Genomic DNA, 12,659 nt, shown 5'->3' with positions numbered 1-12,659 from the left:
TTTACAAGGTGATTTGGACAGATTTTTGTTTTGTTTTGTTTTAAACAGCCACAGGTATAGTCAGGGCCACTCATCAGGCAAGTCCCTAGGGAGCCTATGCTTATCTCTAGCTCTTATGTCAAATGTTTAAGGCAGCGTGGGTGTAATTACGAATGAGACAAAGATGATAATTACCCTCCGCCTGACCACTATGCCTCTGGTGCCTACTATCATTTTTGGTATAGAGTCGCAAGTCCATAAAAATGTTCACGGACTGAATTAAGAGTGAATGAATGTTGCTCGTGGGAATGTAAATAGTACGACCTCTGTAGAAAACTGGGGTGGCAATTCCTAAAAATGTTAAACACAGAATTTCCATATAAACTCAGGAATCCCACTTCCTGCTATGTGCCCAAAAGAAGAGAAAGCACGGACTTGAACAAAGACATGTACCCTCATGTGCACAGCAGCATTATTTACAACAAACAAAAGGAGAAAGCCATGCCAGCACTGGCCAAGAGATGAATGAATAAACAACACGGAGTGTTTACATATACACAGTAGGATGCTGTATTAAGGAAGGACAATCTTTTTTTAACATATAATGTATTCTTTGCTTCAGGGGTACAGGTCTGTGAACTGTCAGTCTTACACAATTCACAGCATTCACCATTGTACATATCCTCCCCAGTGTCTATTCCCCTCCACTCCCCAACAACTCTCAGTTTCTCTCCTGAGATTAAGAGTCTCTTATGGTTTCTCTCCCTCCCCAGCCCAGCTTGTTTCATTTTTCCCCACCCTTTCCCCCATAGCCCCCTGGCCTGCCTCTCAAATTCCTCATATCAGAGCGATCATATGATAATTCTCTTTCTCTGATTGACTTACTTCGCTTAGCATAATACCCTCTAGTTCCAGCTGCAAATGGTAAGATTTCATTTCTTTTGATGACTGCATAATATTCCATTGTGTGTATATGTATATCTGTATATATATATACACACATATATGTATATATATATACAGATAAACATATATACACACATATATATGTGTGTGTGTATATATATCTATATCTATACTATAGAGATATAGATCTATAGAGATCTCTATATCTATATCTATATCTATATATATATATATCAGCTTCTTTAACCATTCATCTGTTGTTGGACTTCAAGGCTCTTTCCATAGTTTGGCTATTATGGACATTGCTGCTGTAACACTGGAGTGCACGTGCCCCCTCAGATACACTACATTTGTATCTTTGGGGTAAATACCCAGTAGTGCGATTGCTGGGTTGTAGGGTAGCTCTATTTTCAACTTTTTGAGGAACCTCCACACTGTTTTCCGGAGTGGCTGCAACGAGCTTGCATTCCCGCCAACAGTGTAGGAGGGTTCCCCTTTCTCCACATCCTCGCCAACATCTGTCATCTCCTGACTTGTTAATTTTAGCCATTCTGACTGGTGTAAGGTGGTCTCTCACTGTGGTTTTGATTTGTATTTCCCTGATGTCGAGTGATGTGGAGCACTTCTTTATGTGTTTGTTGGCCATTTGGATGTCTTTCTTTGCAGATATGTCTGTTCATGTCTTCTGCCCACTTCTTGATTTGATTATTTGTTCTTTGGGTGTTGAGTTTGGTAAGTTCTTTATAGATTTTGGATACTAGCCTTTATCTGATAGGTCATTTGCGAATATCTTCTCCTGTTCTGTCAGTTGTCTTTTGGTTTTGTTGACTGTTTCCTTTGTTGTGGAAAAGCTTTTTATCTTGATTAAGTCCCAATAGTTCAATTTTGCCCTTGCTTCCTTTGCCTTTGGCCATGTTTCCAGGAAGAAGTTGCTGCAGCTGAGAAGAGGTTGCTGCCTGTGTTCTCCTCAAGGATTTTGACAGATTCTTGTCTCACATTGAGGTCTTTCATCAATTTTGAGTCTATTTTTGTGTGTGGTGTAAGGAAATGGTCCAGTTTCATTCTTCTGCATGTGGCTGACCAATTTTCCAAGGAAGGACATTCTAACATCAGCTAGGACATGAACAAACCTTGAAGACCCTATGCTAAGTGACATAGGTTAGTCACAACACGACAGATATTGTTTGCACATAAATGAGGTCCCGGTCAAATTCAGAGAAACAGAAAGAAGAACAGGGGCTTGCCAGGGGGTGGGGATGGGAGGAATGCAGAGCTGGCATTTGGTGGGTGGAGAGTTTCTGTTCTCGAAGAGGACAGGCCATGGACAGGCCGTGGAGATGGCAGGTGATGATGATTGCACAGCATGTGAATGTGTTTAATGCCCCTGATCTGTACATTTAAAAATTGTTACATGCATTTTACCAAAATAAAAAGGGTCTAAAAATGAACAAATGATACTGAAGAGATGGAGTGCAATGGAGGGCACAGAGACCAGCACACAGCCAAGAAGAGAGAGGCTGGGAAGGAAGAATACTAAAAAGAGGATTTTCCCTTTCTCTCAATGTCATTTTCAGTGCTTCTGTCCCACTCCTGGGAACAGCTCAATCATCAGAAGTGAAGAGCAGTCACAGAAGCGTGAGTTTAGGGGGAAGGAAGGAGTAAAGTAAAGAAGGAAATCTCAGACAACAGGAGTTCAATGGTAACTCCATGTAGGCACCACCGATTCGTACATAAGGCATGAGTGTGTTGGGAACTGCCCGTAAATACACAAGGTAGGGAAACCCCAGGAAGCAATCAGAGGTTTCCAAGAGTGAAGTTCCACTTTTGTCACTCACTTATCAACAAATACTGACTGGGGGATTTTTATGTGTCATACTTTTCCACCACTTGGACATAACAATAAATAAAATGGTCAAAGTTCCTACTTTCAAGATCCCACAGTCTAGTAGTGAGATGAGGGAAGTAAAACAACAGTCAAATAGAAACTAGGTCAGTGGTAAAATGTATTATAGAGGAATGTAAGTTTGCCAGGTGAGGAATGTTTCCAGCAAACAAAGAAGCAAAAATGAACAAATGAGAAAGGAAAGAGGGAAGGAAGGAAGAACGAGGGGCTGGAGAAAGAAAAGAGTTAAAACAACACAAAGTATGTAAAAACTCTGAAGGTGATCAAGTAGGCCTAAGAGTAGCTCACTATGGCGGGAATTAGCCACTGAGGTGTAGTAATAAGACAAGAAACTGGAGAGGCAAATACATGCGCAATAATGAAGGACCTTGGAAAAAAATGAGAAACTTTACTCTCATCCTGGAGCCAGTGGGGCTCCACAGAAGACAACTAAGCATGTATGCTGAAGCTGCGATGTGATGGGGTTTGCATGTGAAGAGCTTACTCAGGGGACCTCTGCTTCCAGAAAGATGGAAGAGATGTACTTCTCTCTCCTTCCATTAAGTGCAATGAAAACTCCTGGACATCATATAGAGAGCAAACATGAGAAGATTGAAATTTAGAGAGACAAGGATGACTGGCAGGGACAAGGGAATGTGACACGGTGGTGTCAGGAATGCTGGACCAACACAGAGGGAAGTTTCCTGGGTTTTCTTTCTGGTTCATATTTCCTAGACACAGAGCTCAGAAAACCGGCAACCCAGAAATGCCAACATGCCCCAATAAAAGCCTACACTTTATACCCAAAGTACCAGGAAAGGAGCAAACTAGCAAGACAGACACTTTCAGGAAGTAACTATTCCACTCAAGTTAAACATCACACACAACTGGCCCGCATGACCACTTCCATCAGGAAAGGACATGTGAGGAGCTAGAGTTCCAATCCCATAAGGCTATGATGAGGTGCCCAAAACACCGTGAAGAGAGGACTGGCAAAGGGCCAGAATAATCAACTCCACTGGTTGGTAACAAACACATCCCACATGCAGTGTCAGTGGAGACCATGTGGCCAACTAGCACTTCCATACCCCGCCAAATGGCAGTGAGTTTCTCCACTGTCCCCACATTGGATGGTGTCAGAAGAAGCAAGAATGTCCACCACTGCCCAACAGTAGTAAGGCCAGGCCTACCACAGTGTCAGTGGAGACTAGGTGGGGACTGGAATACCCAACCTCTTCCAGGGAGAACAGGGAGCCCTTCTTCGGGTGTCAAGGGAGGCCTAGTGGGGAAACTGAACTTTTATCTCCACCTGGCAATCCACCACTGCTGGAGTGGTGTTAGGAAAAAGCCAGCTAAAATGAAAGGTTTAAATAAGATTCAGAGTCACTAACTGAAAATCACTCATCCTATTCAGGAAACAGGAGAATCTCAACTTGAATGAGAAAAGAAAATCAAGAGATGCTGACACTGAAATAGTAAAGATACTAGAAATAGCATCTGACAAAGGGCACCTGGGTTGTGCAGTTGATAAGTGTCTGATTCTTGATTTTGGCTCAGGTGATGATCTCAGAGTCATAAGAACAAGGCCCGTGTCTGGCTGTGCACTTAAGATTCTCTCTCCCTGGGGCACCTGGGTGGCTCAGTTGGTTAAGCATCTGCTTGTGACTCAGGTCATGATCCAGGGTCCTGGGATCAACTCCCAAATCAGGCTCCCTGCTCAGTGGGAAGCCTGCTTCTTCGTCTCTCATTCCCCCCGCTTCTGTTCCCTCTCTCATCATCTCTCTCTCTCTCTCTGTGTCAAATAAATAAATAAATCTTTAAAAAGAGCCTCTCTCTCTTGCCCTTTGACACTCCCCCTGCTAGCATGCTCTCTCAACTCTCTCTCTAAAATAAATAAAATCTCTTAAAAAATATCTGACAAGACATTAAAATAGCTATGCCAAAAATGCTTCACTGAGATATTATGAATATATCTGAAATAAATCAACAGAAGACCCAGGCAAAAATACAAGAAGTCTCAGCAAAGAAATAGAAGTTTACAAAAAACAAAATGGAAATTTTAGAAATAAATAAAATGGAAATCTGGGTGGATGGATTCAACAGGGATTGGAGGAAAGAATCAGTGATATGGGAGATAAAATACTAGATATGACCAACCTGAACAGCAGAGAAAAAACAGAATGAAAACAAAAATGAAAAGAGACTCAAATATCTGTGGGCTGGTAACAAAAGATCTAACATCCATGTCATCCGAGTCCCAGAAAAAGAAGAGAAAGTAGGCAGGTCTGTAAAAGTATTCAAAAAAGTAAGGTCTAAAAACATACCAAATTTAGCAAGGCACGTAAACCTACACATGAATGAATCCCAAACAGAATAGATCCAAAGTAATCCATGCCAAAACACACCATTAAACATCAGAAAACTATAAAAGGAGAAAACCTTGCAAGCAGTCAGACAAAAACAACATCTTAGATAAAAAGAAAAATACTCAGAATAATAGCAAATTTCTCCTCAAAAACTAGGGAGTCCTTCCTCGTTTGTATAGTGGTGAGTATCCCCACCTGTCAAAAACTAGGTGGGGAGTCCTAAGAAAGTGGTACAATATTTTTCAGATGCTGAAAATAAAAGAACTATCAACTCAGGATCCTATGCTTTGCAAAAATACTCTTCAGTAATAAAGAGAAAATTGAGACATTTTCAGATGAATAAAAGCTAAGAGAATTTGCTGATAGCAGAGCTATCTTTCAAAAAAATGGCAAAAGGAAATCATCTAAAGAGAAAACAAATGACAGAACAAGGAGCTCAGAAATATCAGGAAGAAAGAAAGAGCATTGTATATAAAGTATGGGTAAATCTCCAAGGATTTTTTTCTTCTTTTCAGTTTTCTAAATTATACTTTATAGTTGCAGGAAATATGTGTTTCTAAAACATATATTGTTTTTGTGTTTCTAAAACACATGATAAAAATACTGTTCATCATCTCAGGCAGCAACCTCTTCGACCTCAGCCGCAGCAACATCTTCCTAGGAACATCGCCAAAGGCAAGGGAAGCAAGGGCAAAAATGAACTATTGGGATTTCATCCAGATCAAAAACTTTTGCACAGCAAAGGAAACAGTTAACAAAATCAAAAGACACTGACAGAATGGGAGAAGATATTTGCAAAGGACATATCAGATAAAGGACTAGTGTCCAAAATCTATAAAGAACTTAGCAAACTCAACACCCAAAGAACAAACAATCCAATCAAGAAATGGGCAGAGGACATGAACAGACATTTCTGCAAAGAAGACATCCAGATGGCCAACAGACACATGAAAAAGTGCTCCATATCACTTGGCATCAGGGAAATACAAATCAAAACCACAATGAGATATCACCTCACACCAGTCAGAATGGCTAAAATCAACAAGTCAGGAAATGACAGATGCTGGCGAGGATGCGGAGAAAGGGGAACCCTCCTACACTGTTGGTGGGAATGCAAGCTGGTGCAACCACTCTGGAAAACAGCATGGAGGTTCCTCAAAATGTTGAAAATAGAACTGCCCTATGACCCAGCAATTGCACTACTGGGTATTTACCCTAAAGATACAAACGTAGTGATCCGAAGGGGCACGTGCACCCGAATGTTTATAGCACCCGAATGTTTATGTAATATCCACAATAGCCAAACTATGGAAATAACCTAGATGTCCATCAACAGATGAATGGATCAAGAAGATGTGGTATATATACACAATGGAATACTATGCAGCCATCAAAAGAAACGAAATCTTGCCATTTGCGACAACATGGATGGAACTAGAGCGTATCATGCTTAGCGAAATAAGTCAAGCGGAGAAAGACAACTATCATATGATCTCCCTGATATGAGGAAGTGGTGATGCAACATGGGGGCTTAAGTGGGTAGGAGAAGAATAAATGAGACAAGATGGGATTGGGAGGGAGACAAACCATAAATGACTCTTAATCTCACAAAACAAACTGAGGGTTGCTGGGGGGAGGGGGGTTGGGAGAAGGGGGTGGGGTTATGGACATTGGGGAGGGTATGTGCTTTGGTGAGTAAACCTGGCGATTCACAGACCTGTACCCCTGGGGATAAAAATATATATTTATAAAAAATAAAAAAATTACTAAAAAAAAAAAATTAAAAACAGAACTACCACAGGTTTTAACAATTCCACTTCTGAGTATTAATGCAAAGAAAACAAAAACAGTGAACTGCGAAGATACATGCATTTCCATGTTTTGTGCAGCATTATTCATAAGGCAGGGAAGCAACCTAAATGTCCACTGATGGACAAAGAGATGAAGAAACTGTGGGGTATATGTACATGGAATACTACCGAGCCACTGAAATGAAGTATACCTTGCCATTTCCAACAACACTGATGGACCCTGAGGGAAATATGCTAAGTGAAATAAGTAAAAGAAAGACAAATACTGTAATGATCTCACTCACATTTGGAATCTAAAAATAAAAACAAACCAAAAACGAAACAAAACTGAACTCAGAGAATAGATTGGTGGTTCCAAGAGGCAGGGGTGCAGGGCAAGTTAAGGGGTAAATAAAGGTGCTACAGGTACAAACCTCTAGTTATATAATAAGTCTGTCGTAGGGGTACAATGTACTGCACAAGGACTACAGTTATTGAGACCGTACTATACATTTAAAATGAATGTATAAGAGAGAATAGCTCTTAAAATTTCTAATCACAAGAAAAAAATTCTGTAATTCTGTAATTATGTGTACTGCTGGGAGTTAACTAGACTTCCTGTGCTGATCATTTAATGAGATATGCAAATACTGAATCACTATGTGTATACCTAAAACTAATATAATGTATGTCAATTATATCTCAGTAAGAAAACAAAAGAACAAAAACCAAGGCAGTAAAAATAAAGAGAAAGAAAACCAAAGGCCAATATCTCTCATGTATATAGATGCAAAAATGCTTAACAAAATACTAGGAATAAAATTCAGTAATATGTAAAAATAATTACACACCATGACCAGTAATACGTATATTCTATGGATATAAATTTGGTTCAATATTTCAAAATCAACCAATCTATCCACCATATTAACAGGTTAACTACAGGGGGAAAAAAATCACATATTCCTATCAATAAATGCAAAAAAAAAAATTCGACAAATTTCAACAACCATTTGTAATAAAAACCCTTAGAAATATAGGACTAGATGGGAACTTCTTTCCTGGTAAAGTGTCAGTAAAAAACCTGTAGCTAATATTGCACGTGGCAGTGAAAGACTGAATTGAATGCTACCCCTCTCTCAGGAAGCCAGGATGTCTGTTCTCACCCTCTTCTTCAAAATAGTGCTGCAAACTCTAGCCAGTGCAATAAAAGGAAATAAAAAGTATACAGAGCAAACAGGCAAAAATACAACTGGTACTATTTGCAGATGCATGATGATCAGCATAGAAAATCCTAAGGAATCAATTAAAAAAGACAAACCCTCTTCGAGCTAATAAGTAAGACGGGCTTATGAAGAAGTCATCCCAAAGCACTTAACCTCTTTAAAGATAAATCACTGACCACCCCAGCTGGTCTTGTGCTCTGCTGCCTTCTCAATGTCAAAGAACTCTAACCCATTCACTGCTATTGATGAACTGCTGTTCATAGCAAAGCAAAGGATTCTGCTTATCATATTCCTAACCTAACTTAATTTTAGAAAGATAAAGTTACAGAAATCTGATAAAGAGATATCTCTTAGGAAGACAGCCACTTTAAAAATAACAGCATAAATAATCCAATTTAGGAGCTCCATGTGTATTTAACACAAGCAAAGTATTAACATGGCATTTTACATAGTCCTTTTTATAAAAGACCCTTATGAGATTCTTCCTTCTCCTTCACTTATTTTGGTCTTAAAATGGTATTTCTGGAGGTCTGACAATCTAGCTAAACTATAAACTAGTACTTTTTTCTCTTTCCTTATACTTAGATAAGGTGCCGTGCCTCTAACCACTGCAAAAGGCTCCCAGTACACTGACTGAAAAAGCCAAAAACCTTTTAACAGTTGGTGAGGCTCTAGGGATCGGACCACAAGCTCTCCCCAAGCCTTTACTTCTCTGGCCTCACCCTCCTCCACTCTCCTCTGCTTGTTCCTCCTGCTCCAGCCATACTGTCCTTTGGGTCCTAACTGTACTCTTGAGGCAGATTCTGACTTCAGGGCCTTTGCACTGGCTGGTCCCTCTGCCTGGGACATGTATTTCTCATTGAACTGCATAGCTAAGCCCTTACCTTCTTCAAATTTTTGTTCACATGTTACCTCTCTCCTCAATGAGGCTTACACCCACACCACCCTACCCAAAATTATAGAATTTTATACTTATACTTCTGACCCACTCTGCTTTATTTTTCTCTATGTCTAAGTACTTTACCCCTTCTCATATGCTGTATCTTTTACAAAGTTATACAATTATTGTTTGATGTCTGTTGTGTGCCTTCCACCCCAGCAAAACAAAGGTTTTATTAATTTTGTTTGGTACTGCCTCCCAAGAGACTAAAACAATACCTGGCACACACCAGATGCCCAATAAATATTTGATGAAGGAACAGAATAAACGCATGAATGGATGTAATAGGCATAGCAACTGTTGTTCAAATTAATTTTAATTAAATCTCATCAATATGCTGAAAGGAACTGTTATGAAGAAAATAAATTTTCACATGCCTTGATGTCTGCATACATGTGGTTCCCTTTTCTACACTGTCCTTCCTCACTCCTAACGCTCCTTCCCCTACTCACATATATGTTCAGCCAGACAGATTCCAAATAAATGTCACAAACGAACAGGTCTTCCAAACATCATCTCTGTTAACTTCAACCACGGTTAGGTGCCCTTCCTAAATGTACCTATGCTTCTTTTTCTCACAGCCTTTCCACATGTATAGCAAACGTGTTTTTTCACCAGACCAAAAGTGAGCTCCCTGGAAGCAGAAACATGTTTTGTTTTTGTTTTTGAGAGAGATAGAGAGACAGAGCACATTTGGGGGGTAGGGAGGCTGGAGGAGTTGGGGAACAGAGGGAGGAGAGAGAATCTCAAGCGGACTCCCCACCGAGCACAGAGCCCCACACAGGGCTCAATCCCATGACCCTGAGATCATGACCTGAGCTGGATCAAGAGTCAGATGCTTCACCAACTGAGCCCCCCAGGCACCCCGAGCAGAAACCATTCTTACTTGCTCTTCCCTCACGGCTCTAAAGCTCATATCATGTAACACATGACAGGCACTCAATAAATGTTTCGTGTCGGTAAGACATTTTTTTAAAAAACTACTAAATTGAATTAATAGTGAATTACAGAAATTTACCTCTTACTTGTTTCCTCAGTTTTTCAATTTCTTCCTTTAAGGTTTTTATTTCTAAATCTTTGCTTGCTGTTAGCGGACCATCAGCAGTTGAATACTGTAGAGCTTGAACAGTCTGTGTTGACTCTTAAGAAGAGAGAATGAAAGAAAAAAATGAGAAATAGGGCCATATTTTAAATTTTTAAAGCTAAGAGCAATGCATTTCTTTCTAAAGAAATCCTTATAGAATTCTGATCAAAACATCTACCTAGCAACAAAAAGCATGTAAATACATCACAATTAAGTCTCAAAATTCCGATGCATGTTTCTTTAAAAGTGTAATAGATGTAGGAGAGGCTCTGCCTACTACCATATGAGATTTTCCATGTCAAACACTGCTGGTGAATTCTACCAGTGAATCAATAACCGTTCAGCCCCCATTCATCCTAGTAGGAAGTGTCATTGTGTGATAACCCCCAAAACTTCCTGTGTCAGATGATGCATTAAAAATAGAGTCTGGTGTGTCAAGAGAGGTTTAGAGATGTTATTACAGTTGACCTTGAACAATGCAGGGGTGGGGTGTTTGGGAGCCCTGAGCCCCCCTCCCAATGCAGTTGAAAATCTGTGTATAACTTCTGACCCAAAAACTTAACAACTGAGTTACAACTGAGTCCTGTTGGCCAGAAACCTTACCAATTACACAACAGCTGACTGACACATACTTTGTATGCTGTATGTATTATACACTATATTCTCACAATCAGGCAAGCTGAAAAGAAGGAAATGTAACTGAGAAAATCGTAAGGAAGAGAAAACATACTGGCTGTACTGTATTTATACAAAGAAAAAAAATCCACAAGACCCTCCCAGTTCAAACCCACATTGTTTCAAGGGTCAAGTGTATACGATATACAGAAATTCTGGCCTCCAAATTTTAGTTATGAAAGTTGAGGCCCACCTATAGATGATTTTGGCTCATTGAGTTTGTTCAGATAGAGATTATTCTTGTGGTTCTAATCAGAAGATGCAAGGTATTCAAGAAACATGAACTCTACTAAGGTTTAGTCCTAGATATTATCAGAAGATACGGAAAAAAAGAATACTTTACACAATTTTATCAGAAATGAACCACCTTTGTCCTAAAATAGTTACTGTGCTATCTTATGCAGGGTCTGAAATAATAAGCCTCTACCTTAATTACCTCACCATAATTTTTGGTTAGTGCAAATCATTACTTATTGCTTTATACTACTTACATTATTTATATATTGTCTTAATATAATAATGTATATTATTGCTTACATATTATTACTATATGTATTACTGATGTTTAATATGTGTGTACATGTGTATATATGTGTGTGTGCACACACACATATACATAATATATATACACACACGTACACACACACACACACACACACACACACACATAACTCCAGCAGACAAGTAATGCGCATTTTAGTAGACTGGGATTTACAGGATGGACAGAGGTAGCAAACACACACACACACACACACAGAGTTCCAAAATACTGTGGCCTTCAGAGGAGGGAGATATTCTAATTAATTTTCACCATCTGTACAGAGAATAGTATCATGAACTTTGTATGCATAAATATTGGTTAATTTGAATTAAAGGTGTACGATATACTTATGGTGTATCCAACCATGATCTTCTACATCCAATAACTACTTCTTAGTCTTTTCTTTTTGGGTTCAAAACATGGTAAATATCAATGCATTTTGTACTTACTATTTTTAAAAGAATATCCTTTATTTGTTTTAAAAAATTATCTAAGAGGGCACCTGGGTGGCTGAGCAAGTTAAACGACTTAACTCTTGATTTCAGTTCATGGTGGTGAGACTGAGCCCCGCACATGTGGGGCTCATGCTCAGTGCTGAGTCTGCTTAAGATTCTCTCTCCCTCCCACCCCTCCCTCCAACACACTCACACACGCACATATACACATGCTCTCTCTCAAAAAAAAAAATAAATACACACACACACATATTAGAAAGATATCTAAGTTAGAAGAAGAAAAAGGGAAACATAAAGATATCCGGTGGATCCTAGTAACAGCTCCTTTTCCTCCTAGACTCCACATCCTGCAGGGTATGGAGGTAGGTAGCTATCCTGGCTCCTCTTTCCTACCTCTATCCACTTTCCTACTTAGTCCAGTAATGGGCTAAAATGCCCATTACTCATCTGCTGAAGTTATTATCCATTGTCTTTTTTATTCTGTCTTTGACTAACAATTTCACACATTGTTAACTGACTGCCCTTCTTTCAATACAACCCTTTTTATTATTATTCTTAGTGACTATAACATCAAAAATAGACAATCCACTCTGGCTTCTCAGGCACACAAATCCCCCATACAAACACGGCTGGGGCTTTTCCTTCTTGCTTGTGAACCAAATTCAGGCACGCTAACAAAGCAGACCAGTCAAAACTCAAGATGGTTTAAATCAATCATGGTGGACCTATTCTACGTTGCCAATACTGGTTAAGAATTAGGTATGTGACCTGGTGAGAACTATAGTCCCTTGATAAGAAGCCCACTAGGGGGCCTC

General features: G+C 39.5%; 1 protein-coding gene across 16 annotated transcripts in view; it reads right to left on the bottom strand.

The window, feature by feature from the left end:
- The window catches only part of CDC42BPA (CDC42 binding protein kinase alpha), a 310,389-nt gene that overhangs the window by 116,623 nt on the left and 181,107 nt on the right, over positions 1 to 12,659 (bottom strand). For all 16 annotated transcript variants that reach the window (XM_044267088.1, XM_044267092.1, XM_044267089.1 and 13 more), the window contains exon 11: positions 10,108 to 10,230. In XM_044267088.1, the coding sequence (XP_044123023.1) occupies positions 10,108 to 10,230 (123 nt within the window). The remainder of the gene's footprint in view (positions 1 to 10,107; positions 10,231 to 12,659) is intronic.

The sequence above is a fragment of the Neovison vison genome, chromosome 10 (assembly GCF_020171115.1).
Source record: "Neovison vison isolate M4711 chromosome 10, ASM_NN_V1, whole genome shotgun sequence".
NCBI lineage: Eukaryota > Metazoa > Chordata > Mammalia > Carnivora > Mustelidae > Neogale > Neogale vison.
Note: the sequence above shows the minus strand (reverse complement) of the source record. Positions and strands in the feature narration are given on the sequence as shown.